Source organism: Mustela lutreola, chromosome 14, assembly GCF_030435805.1.
Source record: "Mustela lutreola isolate mMusLut2 chromosome 14, mMusLut2.pri, whole genome shotgun sequence".
Taxonomy (NCBI): domain Eukaryota; kingdom Metazoa; phylum Chordata; class Mammalia; order Carnivora; family Mustelidae; genus Mustela; species Mustela lutreola.
The window spans coordinates 37978784-37994612 of NC_081303.1; the positions used below are offsets into that span (position 1 = coordinate 37978784).

At 44.8% G+C, this 15829-nt stretch overlaps 1 protein-coding gene across 7 annotated transcripts in view; it reads left to right on the forward strand.

The window, feature by feature from the left end:
• The window catches only part of NVL (nuclear VCP like), a 97696-nt gene that overhangs the window by 69024 nt on the left and 12843 nt on the right, over positions 1-15829 (forward strand). For all 7 annotated transcript variants that reach the window (XR_009347274.1, XR_009347275.1, XM_059145094.1 and 4 more), the window contains one exon: positions 15626-15702. Coding sequence is in view for 5 of the 7 variants with exons in the window: in XM_059145094.1 (XP_059001077.1) it covers positions 15626-15702 (77 nt within the window). In the remaining 2 variants the exon portion in view is untranslated. The remainder of the gene's footprint in view (positions 1-15625; positions 15703-15829) is intronic.

The following is a 15829-nucleotide window of genomic DNA, read 5'->3' on the forward strand; positions in this document are numbered from 1 at the left end:
GTGGGACAAAATGGTTCATGCCTTTATTTGGTTGCCACTAGTAAACGTTAAACCTTACACGTGTGTAGGGTATTCCATTTAAAATTCCTCTTTCTGAAATGGCAGAGGAAGATTCCAGGCTTTCATTACCTAAAACTGCATAAATCAGTGAGTGTCCGCTGCTACCTTCCAAAGGAGGGGGTACGAGGGGACATAGGGGTGCAAGGGGGACCAGCCTTCTGGGTGGAGGCCCCAGTGAGAGATGTCTGGAAGACTGCTTGGAGGAAGTGAAGCCAGAAGCTGTGAAGGGAGGTACGCCAGACGCAAAGCCATGTCCGGCACAGCAAAAAGAACACGTGTGAGAACTGGGTCTGGTGTGAACAAATAGGATGCTGGATGACTGTAGAGTTGAGGGGCAAAGGCAGAGCAGGAGAAACTCTGTTTGGACCACTGAGTGGGTGAGAGTCTGGGAAGGAGGAGGTTCTGGTAGCTTGGTCAGTCTCCTGGCGAGAGTCAGCTCGAGCCTGGGAGGTCAGGAGAGCCCTCTAGTCGCCACCAGCATGGCTTCCTGTCAGAGACATGAAGACACATGGCTTTGGTCCAGGGCTTTTGACCCAGGGCAATCTGACTCCCAACAGCCCACCTCGCGGGCAGCATCTGGGGACACTCGTTTGGGGCCCAGGTGGGGGTGATGGTGTGCCAAGCAGCCCCACAGCACAAAGTACCCGACCAGGAGGTCCGCAGAGCCACAGCCACATAGCCCTGCTGTCACATGCGTCCTTGGGTCTCTGTGGCCAGCGGGTTCTGTGACAAGTGCACGCAGCATTTTGTCCCTGTCCTGGGCTCCTTCCCGGAGCTGTCTCTGAGGCATTGTTTGCTCTGGTTAAAGTGTGTGTGTACAAACACAGACAGACAAGCATGTGCACGTGCTCCTAATTTGTTTCCATGAACTCCCGGTAGTTCTGGTGGCTGGAAAATCCTTCCACTCTTGCCCCTGGGCGAGCACTAAATACAGGCACAGACCGGAGGAGGCCTGCCCGACGGGAGCTGTGGGTGCTCAGGGCCGCCCACATTCGGACCCACAGTGATGACCGATGGCTGTTTCCCTTGTGTTTTCCTCTGTGGGCTGCTCAGCACCATGGGACAGCCTGACACGTCCTTTAGCTATAATCCCAGTGCCATTTGCCGCAGTTATTAGCCCTCGGACTTGGGTAAAAGCACCCCACCTCAAAGGCAAAGTTATTGAGAAAAGAAGGTAATAGAATGCTGTGCGTGGGAAGTATGTGCTCCTGATGGTGTGGGCTTGCTGAGGACGGGAAACCCTCCTCTCCTCTGAGGAGCACGTCTCCTAGACCAGAGGGTGACACGCATGCTTACAAAACAACACAGGCCCATTCATTCCTGCGGCATGGAGGCAGTAGAGGGGCTGAACCGCCCAGGGGTTTCAGCTATGTGAAGAAGAAAGTCCACTGACATATGGGCACTGGGCGACCCAGGGGTGGCGTTACAGGGCTTCGTCCGTGTGGTCAGGTTTGGTCCATCCACCAGCCCCACACGTCGTTGGACCAGCTGCGTGGGGAGAGCTGTGGGCATTTGGCTCCATGGGTTTAGTGGTTTGTGGTCTCAGGTTTGGGGAGAGTGCAGGGGCCTTTGTTCCAGGTCACTTTAAGGTGGCCATACTGCTATGATTGGGTGTCTTCAGTCTCACCTGGAAGGAAGGCTGGGCCACGGGGACAGATTGCTGAAGAAGCAGCTGTCACGTGTGTCAGTGGGACAGGGGTCTGGTTGCTTGGACGCTGCACTGTCTGTGCACAGACATCATGATGCAGGTCACTGTGTTTGTTGATGTCCATGTTCTGTGACGTCGTGTGTGTTCAGCAGGGGAACACCACCAGCTGGCTGTGAGTGTGGACGTTCTCAGGTGGCAGTGAACCCCTCAACAGTCTCAGGCCCCATCCTGTGTCGATCCCAGCCTTGTATTTCCAGACGTTCTCCTGCGAGCATATAGTGGGGGGTGGTTAAAGAACCATTTAACTGGTGTAAATATGGAGATTTAGGAGGAAGAGTGTAGAATTAGAGACAGCCGTCCTTTGGGCAAATTCTACACACAAGCTGGGAATATGGAATGAAAAGACAGAGAAAGACATTTTAATAGGAAAATCAGTGTGACTTTAAAAGCAGCTTTCTGGGGGCGCCTGGGTGGCTCAGTGGGTTAAGCCGCTGCTTCGGCTCAGGTCATGAATCCACGGTCCTGGGATCGAGCCCCGCATCGGGCTGTCTGCTCAGCAGGGAGCCTGCTTCCTCCTCTCTCTCTCTCTGCCTGCCTCTCTGCCTGCTTGTCATCTCTCTCTGTCAAATAAATAAATAAAAAATCTTAAAAATAATAATAAAAAAAAAAGCGGCTTTCTGTAGCACTGTGGTTTGGGCTGTTGTGGTCAGTTCTCAGCATCTGTCAGGGATAAAGGCAAAGGAGGGCTTTCGGCAGTGTCCTCTTTGACCCTAGTGGGTATTTTTGCTTCAGTTAAGCGTGTGCTGTGTGCTTCCGCGGGAGCCTTGGAGCCTCACACACAGAACCGCAGAGGGAAAGTTCTCAACCAGTGCCTGGGCACCTGCCTGCAGGGCAGAGGGCGGATCATCCTGCAGCACGCACCCTCCCGCCTCCACCCTCCTCTCCCCTTCCTCTCTTCTCCCTACTCTTCTCCCCAATCTCCCCTCCTCCTCGAATGTTCTGTTCACGGTCTATGTTGATAGCTAGAGCCAGAGCTGGCAGAGGGACAGGATGCAGAACCTCCGATTGCCAGAAGAGAACACAGTCAGACCGCCTGTCTGGACTGAGGAAAAGTGGCATTTTCAGTGTTTACCCTTTCGGTGCTAAAGTTTGCTAGACTTTTACTCCAGTTCCCCAGATTGTTATATATACAGTTTCCTCTTCTCTTACTGATATGTGAAATTGTAGAGGGAGAGGACAGTAAAATTCTCTCATCTTGGTCCTAGAAGTCTGAAAAGACTCATAGGTGAAAGCAACTTCTCAGTATCTTTTAGTCTGTTTCTTTCTTTCTTTTTTAAGATTTTATTTATTTATTTGTCAGAGAGAGAGAGCACAGGCAGAGGGAGAGGCAGGCTCCCTGCCGAGCAAGGAGCCTGATGGGGAATTCGATCCCAGGACCCTGGGATCATGACCTGAGCCCAAGGCAGACGCTCAACCACTGAGCCACCCAGGCTTCCCTTGGAGTCTCTCTCTTGCTTTCTTTCTTTCTTTCTTTCTTTTTAAGATTTTATTAATTTATTTGACAGACAGATCACAAGTAGGCGGTGCGGGGAGAGGGAAGCAGGCTCCCTGCTAAACAGAAAGCCTGATGCGGGGCTAGATCCCAAGACCCTGGAATCATGACCTGAGCCGAAGGCAGAGGCTTTAACCCACTGAGCCGCCCAGGCGCCCTTGGAATCTGTTTCTTAAGAGAACTTTAGCAATAACAAATTACTTACTTGGTATGTTTGGTAATAATGTGATAGAAAGATGTTTATCACCAAAAGCCCATTGGACAAAGGGAATTTTTTTAAACTTCTATTTCTTCCTTAATAAATGTAATTAAAACAAAATGTCTGCCAAGTGCTTTGAGATAATACATAGCCTTTAAAATAGCAGTAAATCCCACTAAAAGACTCAAAATTCCCCATTTGTTTTTTTTTTTTTACAGTGTGTCCCAGAAGACTAAAATATATCTTAAAATCTCATCTAGAAACATTAAATTTTCATGAGCTAAGAATATCAGGTATAATAGGCAGTGTCTGTGAACCTCGTAACAGTGTTCCAGGCATTTGGAATGTTTAGCTGTTGTTTCCAGTTTAGTGATGAGCAGGATACAGAGGGGTACACTTCCATGGGTAAGTCCAGAGATTGGCAAGAAACTCCAAACTAACAATTACCATGTTATCGTGGTAAGGTGATATTAATTTTCCTTCCTTTATTTCTTTACGATCAACTATGTAAATAGATAACATTCTGATTCCAGAGTTTATTATATGACAAAGGACAGGTTTCTGTGATTAAATATAGATGTCATCATTGAAATAAAAGTTATAGGGGCGCCTGTGTGGCTCATTCAGTTGAGCATCCAACTCTTGTCACAATTCAGGTTGTGATCTCAGGCTCATGAGCTTGAGCTCTGCATCACGCTCTGTGTTCAGCAGGAGTCTGCTTGGGATTCTCTCCCTCTTCCTTTCCTTCTGCGTGTGCTTGCTCTCTCTCTCTCAAATAAATAGATCTTTTAAAAAAACAAAAAAAGCGGGGGGCACCTGGGTGGCTCAGTCAGTGGGTTAAGCATCTATCTTCGGCTAAGGTCATAATCCCGGAATGCTGGGATCGAGTCCCACATCGGGCTCCCTGCTCAGTGGGGAGTGTGCTTCTCCCTCTTTTGCCTACCCCCCGACTCATGCACGCATGCACTCGCTCTCTCTAATAAATAAATAATAGTCTTGAAAGTAAGTAAAAAAAGAAAGAAAAGTAATGGTATAAGACAAAATACTTTTGAACCCATGTTCTGTAACATCTGTGCTTATTCAGAATTCTAGGAATAATTGTAAAGGAGTCCTAACTTCTTTTTCTTACTTGTGATAAAATTTGTTTAACTTAAATTTTTACCATTTTAATCATCTTTTTAATTGAAGTATAATTAACGTAATGTAATATTAGATCCCAGCACACACTATAGTGATTCAACACTTCCATGTGACAGCCGGTGCTCATCAGGACAGGTGCACTCTTCAATTCCCATCCGTTACATCACCCACTCCCCTACGCACCCACCCCCTCTGGTGACCATCAGGGTGTTCTCCACAGTGAAGAGTTTGTTTCGTGGTTTGCCTCTCTCTCTCTTTCCTTTTTTCCACTTTTTTCACTTGTTTTCTTTCTTAAATTCCATATACGAGTGAAATCATATGGTATTTGTCTTTCTCTGATGGATTTATTTCACTTACCATTATACTCTGTAGCTCCACCCATGTCATTTCAAATGGCAAGATTTCATTCTTTTTTATGGCTGAGTACTATTTCATTATACCACATCTTTATCCCTTCCTCACTCAGTGGACAGCGGGGCTGCTGCCATATCTTGGCTGTTATAGATAATGCAGCTATAAACATCGGGGTGCACGTGTCTCTTTGAATTAGTGTTTTTCTATTCTTAGGTAAATACCCAGTAGTGCAGTTGCTGGATTGTAGGGTAGTTTTATTTGTAATTTTTTGAGAACCTTCCCTACTGTTTTCCAGAGCAGCTGCACCAGTTTACATTCCCACCAACAGTGCTCAAGGTTTCCCTTTCTCCATGTCCTCCCCAACACCTGTTGTGTCTTGTGTTGTTGATTTTAGCCACTTTGACAGATGTGAGGTGGGATCTCACTGCGGTTTTGATCTGCACTAACCTGGTGATCAGTGACGATGAACATCTTTTCATGTGTTTGTTGGCTATCTCTCTTGTCTTCTTTGGAGAAGTGTCTGTTCATGTCTTCTGCCCATTTTAATAGGATGATTAGGGGTTTTTTGGTGTTAAGTTGTATAAAGTTCTTTATGTATTTATGTATTTTGACATATCAGATACATCATTTGCAGTTAACTCCCATTCGGTAGGTTATCTTGTCATTTTGCTGATGGTTCCTTTGCTGTACAGACGATTTTATCTTCATGTAGTAATGTAATTTCCCTTGGCTTTCCCTTGCCGGAGGAGACAGATCTAGAAATGTTTCTACGGCCAGTGTCAGAGACATTACTGCCTACATTTTAACCATTATGAAGTGTACAGTTCTTTGCCATTAGTACTTTTACAGTGTTCTTCTTAAACAGTATAGTTGAACCGAGTAATTTAAAGTTCAAATTGGCATAATTCTTTAGTTCATGAATCAGCAGCATACCATCCAGCAGGTAGAAAGGAGCTCCGAAGAGTTGTAGGAAAAGAAAGATTTTTTTAAGGCAGAAAGGAGGTGGGACAAGAAAGTGTATTAGGAAGGAATATGTCATTTCACACCAAGTTACCTCCCTAAGGGGTCAGAAGGGTCTGTTGCAGAGTGTGGGGGGATTGTCTCACTAGTTTGGACCTGCTGGTCAGAGGATCCCCTCACTGACGGAGACCCGCAGCTGATATCTTCCTTGCGTCAGAAGGTTCCCTTGCTGATGAGGACCCGGGGCTGAAGGTCCCCTTCCTGCAGTCTTCCTGGTGGAGACCTGGGGCTGAAGGATCCCTTCCTTTGTTGGGTTTCCTCGTTGCTGTAGACCAGGAGTTCCAGACCCAGGGGCTGAAGGTGATGTGACCTTCTGGGAGAGGCTACACCTGCAGTTGGGTTCGGTGTTAAGTCTCGGTTTGCTGACTGGGACTTAGCACAACTGATTCTGTTCGTGGCCTTGTCTCCTTTTTAACAATTCTCCCACTTTTGGTCCTACCTTCAGCCTACCTGAGGATGTGATAAAAATGTACGGCCCTGGCACCCCTCCCCGCTTGGTCTTTGAAGGTCTCAGTGTTTGCTGATGCTCTGTGGTAAGGACAGGTCATGACTTCAGGCTCACTGCTGCTTAGTGGGTCATTGCCTTAGTCCCATTTCTGACTCTGTGTTCCTGGGGAGCTTGTGGGCTGGGTTCTCAGTGGCCGTGAACATGCATCTGAAGCTTTTGAGGGCATACAGCATGCTAGGGAGCCAGCTCTGGTTATTATAAGCAGAACAGTTCCCAGTGCACTTTAGGTGCACTTTGGAGCCATGGTCCCAAGACCCACACCAATCAAAATCTAGTCAGAGAAAGACCCTGTTGAAGGAATTAACTTTTTGTAAGTCAAGTGGCCTGTTCGGTGACTTTATGTTGCTGAGTTTCAGCTTCCCCAGAAGTGTGGGGCACACGGTCTTGGCCACAGCGTGGACATCTCCTCTTTTTTATAAAATCAAGTGTGATGCTACTGTCAGAGTCAACTTTGGCCAGAGTCTATGGGTTTTTGTTGAATAGCTTTGCTGTAGGAACAGATTAGGTAATATTTTCAAGAGTTAAGGAGAGGTTCCTGATCTTAGCTGCATATATGTTTATTCCTACCCATTTCAGGGAACCTGGGACCTGCCAGAGGGAGCTAAGTTTGAATCATGAGGGCTTTCTGCTACAGCCACAGAGTCCAGGGAAATTTAAGGGTCTATAGACCACATGGACTGTTTTATTCAGGTTATGCCTGCTGTGTTTATCCCTTTGAATTAGTATTTTTGTATTCTGTAGGTAAATACCCACTACTACAATTGCTGGATCCTAGGGCTGTTAATCAGAGACAGGAGAATGGACCCAGGGCTCAGAGAATCAGGCACAGTAGAGAGGGGCTGAATTTGTTCAAAAGAAACTGAGGCAGGAGTATCATGGCAGGTCCAACAGTCAATTGGAAGTTGGATTACCCGCCGCTCTCCCACTGCCTTTTTGGCCAATGCCAGAGCAGAGGGAAAAGAAGAAAGGGTTTTGTGGTTAGTTGAAGTGTGAAGGTTTCCTCTGGGGACTTAGGAGGAAGCAGTCCACCTGTGGCCTGCTTCTCTGCCCATCACTTTGACTTGAGGTCTCCAGCTGCGGCAGACCAGATGTCAGGTGATGTTCTTCAGCTGTGTGCTGCTTATGCAGAGTCAAAACCCTGAACTCTGAAGGCCTCCTGCCTCAGGAGGGCCACCTGCCTGGGAGGGGCGCCTGGCATGGGGCCGTCCACGGGGGCTGGAAGGCAGTCTTTGTTTGTAGTGATTCTGATCCATAGTGGTGGGGAAACTAGAAATGTTACTGTGGAGAGTCATGGGCAGATGATTGAGGAAACAGTTCAGGACCCGGTCTAGTCACAGGTCTAGTCACAAAGCCTCAGCGGCAGTTAACAAGACTAGAACGGAATATGGACAAAGGTACGAATGAGCGTTTCTCTGCAGTTACCTTCATTTTTGAATTTTAGGGGGATCAGGCTGGGAGAAAAGTAAATGTTTCACCTTTGTTTATACAGGCTTTTCCAAACTGCTGTTAAGTCATCTATGGTTCCTCAGATGAGGAAAAATAAAATATTAAAGAACCAGCAGCGCTTCTGGCAAGAGTTGTAAAAACTGTAATCCTTAGTTTATTCAGCCCCGTGTTATTAATTCTTGTTCTGTATGAATCCGGGTTTTTGCCTTCAGTTCCAAAAATTCTTGCACAATCAATTTTTACACTTGATCTTAGCCAAAAGGCCGAGAAGCAATTGCGCCATTCATTTTTATGAAGTTACTGGAAACCTGTATTTGCCCGAGGGTTTTCCATGAAACTCCTTGAAGGTGACCCACTTTGGCAGGAACATTATTGCAAAAGCATCCAACTAACACAATAACTCTGTAAATGACAGACAACTTAAAAAAAACCTCCATTGTTAAAGATCAATTAGAGTCCATTATGATGGGATTGACAGGAGATTTGGTTGATTGTGTAACAGAATTTTCAAATGACAACTGGGAAGACGATGGTAACATTATACTGGACGTACCAGATTCTGGGAGTCTCATGTCATTTCTGCGAGAGTCACATACCCACACAGTACTCCATAAACAAGGCTGGTACCTCACAGGGCCCCCCCGCCATGACGACATAACAAGTAAGCCGTCATTTGACATCTCCCTCTTCATAAGGAGAGAAGAAATCTTTGGAGATGTTCTAGGGGCCCTTCAGTCAATTTCAGAATTAGCTCTAAGTTAAAAAGACTTCATTTAAGATTTGAAATTGGCAAGTTTGTCAAAAGTATCAAAGGTTTAAAACACTTGAGTAGTATCACAAGGTGTTCACAAGGTAACCGTTGTGAAACCTCTAGTTACCTTCTTAAACATGGTGACACTTAAATACCTCTCAGGCAAATATCGAAAATTAAATCCTTTTTAATTTTCCCCCATTTTTTTGAGGGGGGAGGAGCAGAGGGAGAGGGAGACAGAATCCCAGTCGGATTCCATTAGCATAGAGCCTGACGTGGGACTCAGTCTTCCCAACCCTGAGATCAGGACCTGAGCCAAAATCAAGAGTCAGACGCTCAACTGACTGAGCCACCCAGGTGCCCCTATAATTTCTTATTTAAGAGCAAACCAGGGTGCCTGGGTGGCTCAGTGAGTTAAAGCCTCTGCCTTCGGCTCAGGTCATGATCTGAGGGTCCTGGGATTGAGCCCCACATCGGGCTCTCTGCTCAGCAGGGAGCCTGCTCCCCCCCCCATCTCTGCTGCCTCTCTGCCTACTTGTGATCTCTCTCTGTCAAATAAATAAATAAAATCTTTAAAAAAAAAAAAAAAAAGGCAGGCCAGTAATCCAAGGAAACTCGTCCTTCTGCAGATGAGAGAAAATTAAGGTTTAGTTCTACCTAAGTACAATATTGGTACTAAAGCTTTTTTAACCCATAAATGTATTTGATGTTATTCACCTTGATCACCTGTAAAATTCTTTTTCAACTCTTAAAAACCTTAATTTGTAATGAAAATTAAGAAGTAAGCAATTGTGGACTGTCCGTTCTGTGCCTTGGCAAATTTACGAATATTGTTCATATTTTCTAGAAATGTGTTTTCTCACAGTAAACTTTTGGGTGACACAAAACATGTTTTCTAACAGATCCAAATATCTTTTGCTACTCCGCAAAGGAAACCAAATGTAGATGAACCTGGTGTAAATGATGTTTCAGTATTTCATTTGCGGATGATCTAGACATTGAATTTCACTGAACTCATCATTTAACTTAATTAATAAAACTTTAAGGTTTTGGGTAACCAGAAGATCTTTGGGAACTATTTGCTGAAAATTTCACCTAGAGATTCTTCTCATTTACATCTATTTAAATCATTTGTTCTTAACAGTTGTGCTTTGATTCCTTAGGAAAATTTCACTGACTTTGGACACAAAGTCATTTCAAGTTAGTTTTGGGGGCAACCGATTTTGTAATAGGTAACAGGAACTTACTTGATTAGTAAGCCCGAGTGGAAAAGACATTTCATTATATTTAGTGTTAATAACTCCAAAGACATGGCTGTTTTAATTAAACCAACAAACCAGAAGTAGCTTTTAGTCACCAAAGATTATCCTAGATCATGTGAACTGGAGGGTTGGTAAAAGCTCCAAATATTTGGGTTGGGTTTTATATTTTTTAAGGGTTTTAGGAATCCTTCCCCAAACCCTACAGAAGGCCTTTCCTTCCGTCTGGTGACATTGGCTTAGCTTAGCTCAGAGGGGAGGGCTGAAAAAAAACATTCCTATCAGGCTCTGAGTATCAGCTTCCAGTTTGACCAAGTACTGAAACAGTCTTTTTAAATATTTTGTCAGTTTGTAGTTTGTTTGTAGCTGGAACAAACAGTAAATATTTCTGGCAATATTGAACCACCCCTTGGACTTAAGTGACGTCACCAGAGAGGGTGCAAAAGTTCTATCTCTTTCTGCTGGATGATACAGACAAAGGTCTGGGAGGGCGGACTCTCGTGGGAGTGTTCACCTCTGGTGGCTGTTCTGTTTCCCAGGATCCCGTCTGCAGGCTCCATACAGCTTCAGGCAGAGGTGTGGCTCTGGTATCCCCCAGACTTTGATAAGGTTTTCCTTAATTTTGATTCTGGTTCCCTGGCTGTTTCTGGAGTGAGGTCACAGCCCACTGGGCCATCTCTGGGAGCCTTGCCAGCTCTGGGACTGCCCAGTGGGAGCCCTCTCTCTTGGCGGGGTGGGGAGGGGGGATGACAGGGTGTATGTGCAAGCACTACTTTGGCAGGTCTTGTTGGCTTTTGTTCCATAGTCTTTCCAAGTCAGGTCTTTGGCCTCTTATCCTGTTTTCTGCCTTCTTATCAACCCATTAATCTTAGCACAGAACTCAAGGGTAGAAGCCTTCCAGGATCCTCCCTGAGCTTAGGAAATTTTTTAGCTGTGACCTTGAATTTGACTTTTGACCAAGGATTGAAAGCTGCCTCAGGAGGATGGCTGTGGCTATGGCTGTGGGTGGCCTTGTTTGAAAAGAAGCCTATTTGATAGTGACCTCTGAGTGCAAAGGGGTTGACGCTGAGGAGTGCTAGAAGGAGGAGTGCTGGAAGGAGCAGGGCTGAGCAGAATAGTGACATCGAACAGTCTTTTGTATTAGTTGCCTCTCCTTTTCAGTTTCCATTAACCTTAGGCACAGGTCTTTGAGGATAGCTATTTTGGAATTTTGAAGCATTTTAGAGGGAGAAGCAGGCTCCCCGCTGAGCAGGGAGCCCAAAGCGGGGCTCTATCACGGACCCTGAGATCATGACCTGAGCTGAGGGCAGATGCTTAACCAACTGAGCTGCCTGTACCCCAAGAATAATTAAGATTTTAATTTGATTATTTGGTTTTTGGGTGTTGAGTTGTATCAGTTCTTTGTATAATTTGGATACTAACCCTTTATCAGATATGTCATAAGCAAATACCTTATGCTATTTAGTAGTTTACCTTGATCAACAAGTAGCTGAACATGAACATGAACAAAACAGGTACTTTGGTTGATCATTTCCTTTCTCTGCAGAAGCTTTTTATTTTGATGAAGCCCTAGTAATTTATTTTGCTTGTATTTTCCTTGCCTCTGGAGACCTATCTAGAAGAACATTGCTATGGCCGATATCAGAGACATTACTGCCTATGTTCTATTCTAGCATTTTTATGGTTTCAGGTCTCACAATTAGGTCTTGAATCCATTTTGAGTCTTTTTGTGTGTGTGTATGGTATAGGAAAGTGGTCTAGACTCATTCTTCTGCATGTAGCTGCCCAGTTTTCCCAGCACCATTGACTGAAGAGATTGTCTTTTCCCCATTGGATGTTCTTTCCTGCTTTGTTGAAGATTAGTTGACCATAGAGTTGTGGGTCCATCCCTGGGTTTTCTGTTCTGTTGCACTGCTCTCTGTGTTTGTTTTTGTGCCCATACCATACTGTCTTGATCACTACAGCTCTGTAATATAACATGAAGTCCAGAATCATGATGCCTCCAGCTTTGCTTTTCCAAGATTGCTTCACTCTTTGGGGTCTTTTGTGGTTCCACACAAATTTTAGGATTGTGTGTCCTAGTTCTATGAAAAATGCTGTTGGGGGACGCCTGGGTGGCTCAATTGGTTTAGCAGCTACCTTTGGCTCAGGTCATGATCCCAGCATCCTGGGATCGAGTCCCACATCCGGCTCCTTGCTCGGCAGGGAGCCTGCTTCTCCCTCTGCCTCTGCTTGCCATTCTGTCTGCCTGTGCTCTCTCTCTCCCCCCGCCCCCGATAAATAAATAAAATCTTAAAAAAAAAAAAAAAGAAAGAAAAATGCTGTTGGTATTTTGATAGGGATTGCAATATATGTATAGATTACTTTGGGTTGTAGAGACATTTTAACAATATTTGTTCTCCCAGGGGCGCCTGGGTGGCTCAGTTGGTTGGGTGACTGCCTTCAGCTCAGGTCATGATCCTGGAGTCCTGTGATCAAGCCCCACATCGGGCTCCCTGCTCAGCAGAGAGCCTGCTTCTCCCTCTGCCTGCTGCTCTGCCTACTTGTGCTTTCTCTCTATGTCTCTGTCAAATAAAAATAAATTAAAAAATAAATTTTTTGTTCTCCCGATCCATAAGAATGGAGTGTCTCCATTTTTTTGTGTATTCAACTTTTTTTTTTTTTAATATTTTATTTATTTATTTGAGAGAGAGACAGTGAGAGAGAGCATGAGCGAGGAGAAGGTCAGAGAGAGAAGCAGACTCCCCATGGAGCTGGGAGCCTGATGCGGGACTCGATCCCAGGAATCCAGGATCATGACCTGAGCCGAAGGCAGTCGTCCAACCAACTGAGCCACCCAGGCGTCCCTCAACTTTTTTTTTTTTAAGATTTTTATCTATTTATTTGACAGAGAAAGACAGCCAAAGAAGGAACACAAGCATGGGGAGTGGGAGAGGGAGAAGCAGGCTTCCTGCTGAGCAGGGTGCCTGATGGGGGACTCCATCCCAGGACCCTGGGATCATGACCTGAGCTGAAGGCAGATGCTTAATAACTGAACCACCCAGGCATCCCCATCTTCAATTTCTTTTATGAGTGTTTTTTTCAGAGTATCAATCTTTCAACTCTTTGGTTAGATTTATTCCTAGGTAGTTTACTGTTTTTTGGTTCAATTATAAATGCGATTGTTTTCTTAATTCTCTTTCTGCTGCTTCACTATTGGTGTATAGAAATGCAACAGATTTCTGTACATCGATTTTTGTATCCTTTGATTTTACTGAATTCATTTCTCAGTTCTAGCAGTTTTTTGGTGGAGTCTTTAGGGTTTTCTACATAGAATATCTTGTCATCTGCAAATACTGAGTTTTGCTTCTTCTTTCCAATTTAGATGCCTTTTATACCTTTCTGTTTTCTGACTGCTGCAGCTGGGACTTACAATAATATGTTGAATAAAAGTAGTGAGATTGAACATCCTTGTCTTGTTCCTGACCACAGAGGTCAGTTTTTCCCCATTTAGGATGATATTAGCCATGGGTTTTTCATATATGGCCTTTATTATGTTGAGGTATGTTCCCTCTAAACCTACTTTGTTGAGGGTTTTTACCATGAATGGATGTTGGACTTTGTCAGATGCTTTTCCTGCGCCTATTGAAAGGATCATATGGTTTTTATCCTTTCTCTTGTTGATGTGATGTATCACAGTGATTGATTTGCAAAGATTGGATCACCTTCATATCCCAGGAATAAATCCCACTTGATGGTGGTGAATGTCTTTTTTAATGTACTATTGGATTCAGTTTGCTCATATTTTGTTGAAAATTTTTACGTCTATGTTCCTCAGAGATATTGGCCTATAGTTCTCTTTTTTTTGTGGTATCTTTATCTGGTTTTGGTATCAGGATCACGCTGGCCTCACAGAATGAATTTGGAAACTTTCCTTCCTCTTGTAGTTTTTGAAATAGACACTTACTGTGTTTTATTACCAAAATAAATTATAAAGTTCTAGGAACTTCCCAAAGTCCATTTAGTTGTAGGTTTGAATTTTAGAACTCAGAATTCCTAATTCCTGGCCCAATGTTATTTCTTCTTTTTAGACTTTTTACTGAAGTGCAATGCACATACAGAGAAGTGGAGATGTCATTAAATACTCAGCTGCCTGAGTTTCTATAAACAAAACCTCCAGATGAAGGAAGAGAACATTATCAGTTATGGTCAGAGAGCGTTAGTTGCCAGGGCTGGAGGCAGTGGGAGTGGGCAGGCCAGTGGCTCTGCGTCTAGCATTTCATTTGGGGAAGGTGGAAGAAGCTCTAGACATGAACGGCTGTACAACACTGTGAATGTACTTAATGCTACTAAACTGTACAGTTAAAAATGGTTAAACTAATAAGTTTTGTTAAGCAAATTTTACTGCAGTAAGAAAAGAGAGATCGTCACCAGAGCCTCAGAAGCTGTTCTCCTTTCTTCCCGCCACTCCCGAGCCCCCCAAACCCCTCCCCTTCCTGTGCCCCACGTTAACTGACTAAATGGAAACATTATACATTATAAGGGTCCATGCAGTCTGGCCATCTAGTTTTACACACTTGGGAGGGAAAAAAGAAACGAGCACCAAGATTGTTTGCCTGAGGTCCCACAGAGTTTATTCTTCATGATGTCTTCCCAGGTCAGTGTGGATTGAGTGGGAACCATAACTGTTTCTTGACTACGTGTTGGATGAACATTTGCGTTTTATCAGGTCATAGCAGATGCAGAGTTTATGAAGCTGTTAAATATGCACAGCTGGGAGGAAGAGATAGGACGCTGTGTGTCTGCGTGTGGCGCCTGGCCGTCTGGTCCAGCTCGCGGTGCCCACCATGCTGATGCGTAATACCTAACCTTGAGGTTTAAGAGCCCTTTGACTCACTCACTTTTTGTGTGTTTCTTCAAACTCACAGACCTGCCATTTATCTCGGTCATGATTTTTAAGTCACTAAAATGTCATTACATCTGTAGCGTAAGCAAATGCCTATATGTTGCTAGAATTCCGAGCATGTCCTGATGTCTGTCCTTTCTGGCATCTGTTGGTATATGAGCCATTGGGGAGGTGGCACCAAGGCCTGGATCGAGTTGCAGACAAGGGCTAGGAACACACAGAGCCCAGAGGGTGTGTGGCATCCTCCCCTGGTCAAGTTCAAGGTTCTTCCCGTCTCACCTGCCAGCCTTGCTTCAAAGTACTTGCCTTATTTAATTGGCCAGAGGAAGTGTTTCTTCCCTTTAGAAAGGTTGAAGTGGTGGTTTCTGTTCTTGCTGCAACTGCACAGATTCTCAGCTCCACAAGATCAGTCAGTCATTTGCCTTTAGCTTTCTGAATATTGGAATCCACTTCCTAACCTTGTTTCTCAAAATTGGAATTTTTAAAAAAGATTTTATTTATTTATTTATTTGACAGAGATCACAAGTCGGCAGAGAGGCAGGGAGAGCTGCTCTACAGAGAGCCCGATGTGGGGCTCGATCCCAGGACCCTCAGATCACGCCCCAAGCTGAAGGCAGAGGCTTAACCCACTGAGCCACCCAGGCACCCCTCAAAATTGGAAATATATAGAAATCTCACAATACTGGTCTAGGAGTCAAAGATAATTCATTTAGTCAAGCAGTTATTACTGTTCATGAAGAACCTGTTCTGTGAAAAAGCCCAGATCTTTAAAGTCTCCATGAAAACTGATTTTTCTCTCTTAGAATGGCACCAGACCGCCCCTGGGTGCAGACGTGAGTTTGGAAGCCCTCGCTGCTGACCTGCGCTGTGATTGCTACTCGTGAGTACCTCAATCTCAAGTCCTGATCTCTCGATCTTGTGGACAGGATGGGGGACAGCAGTCCTATGGGGAGGGTTGAGCTTGGTGTCTGTTGAGTGCCCACGGTGGTTAGTGGCTGGCTCGGGCC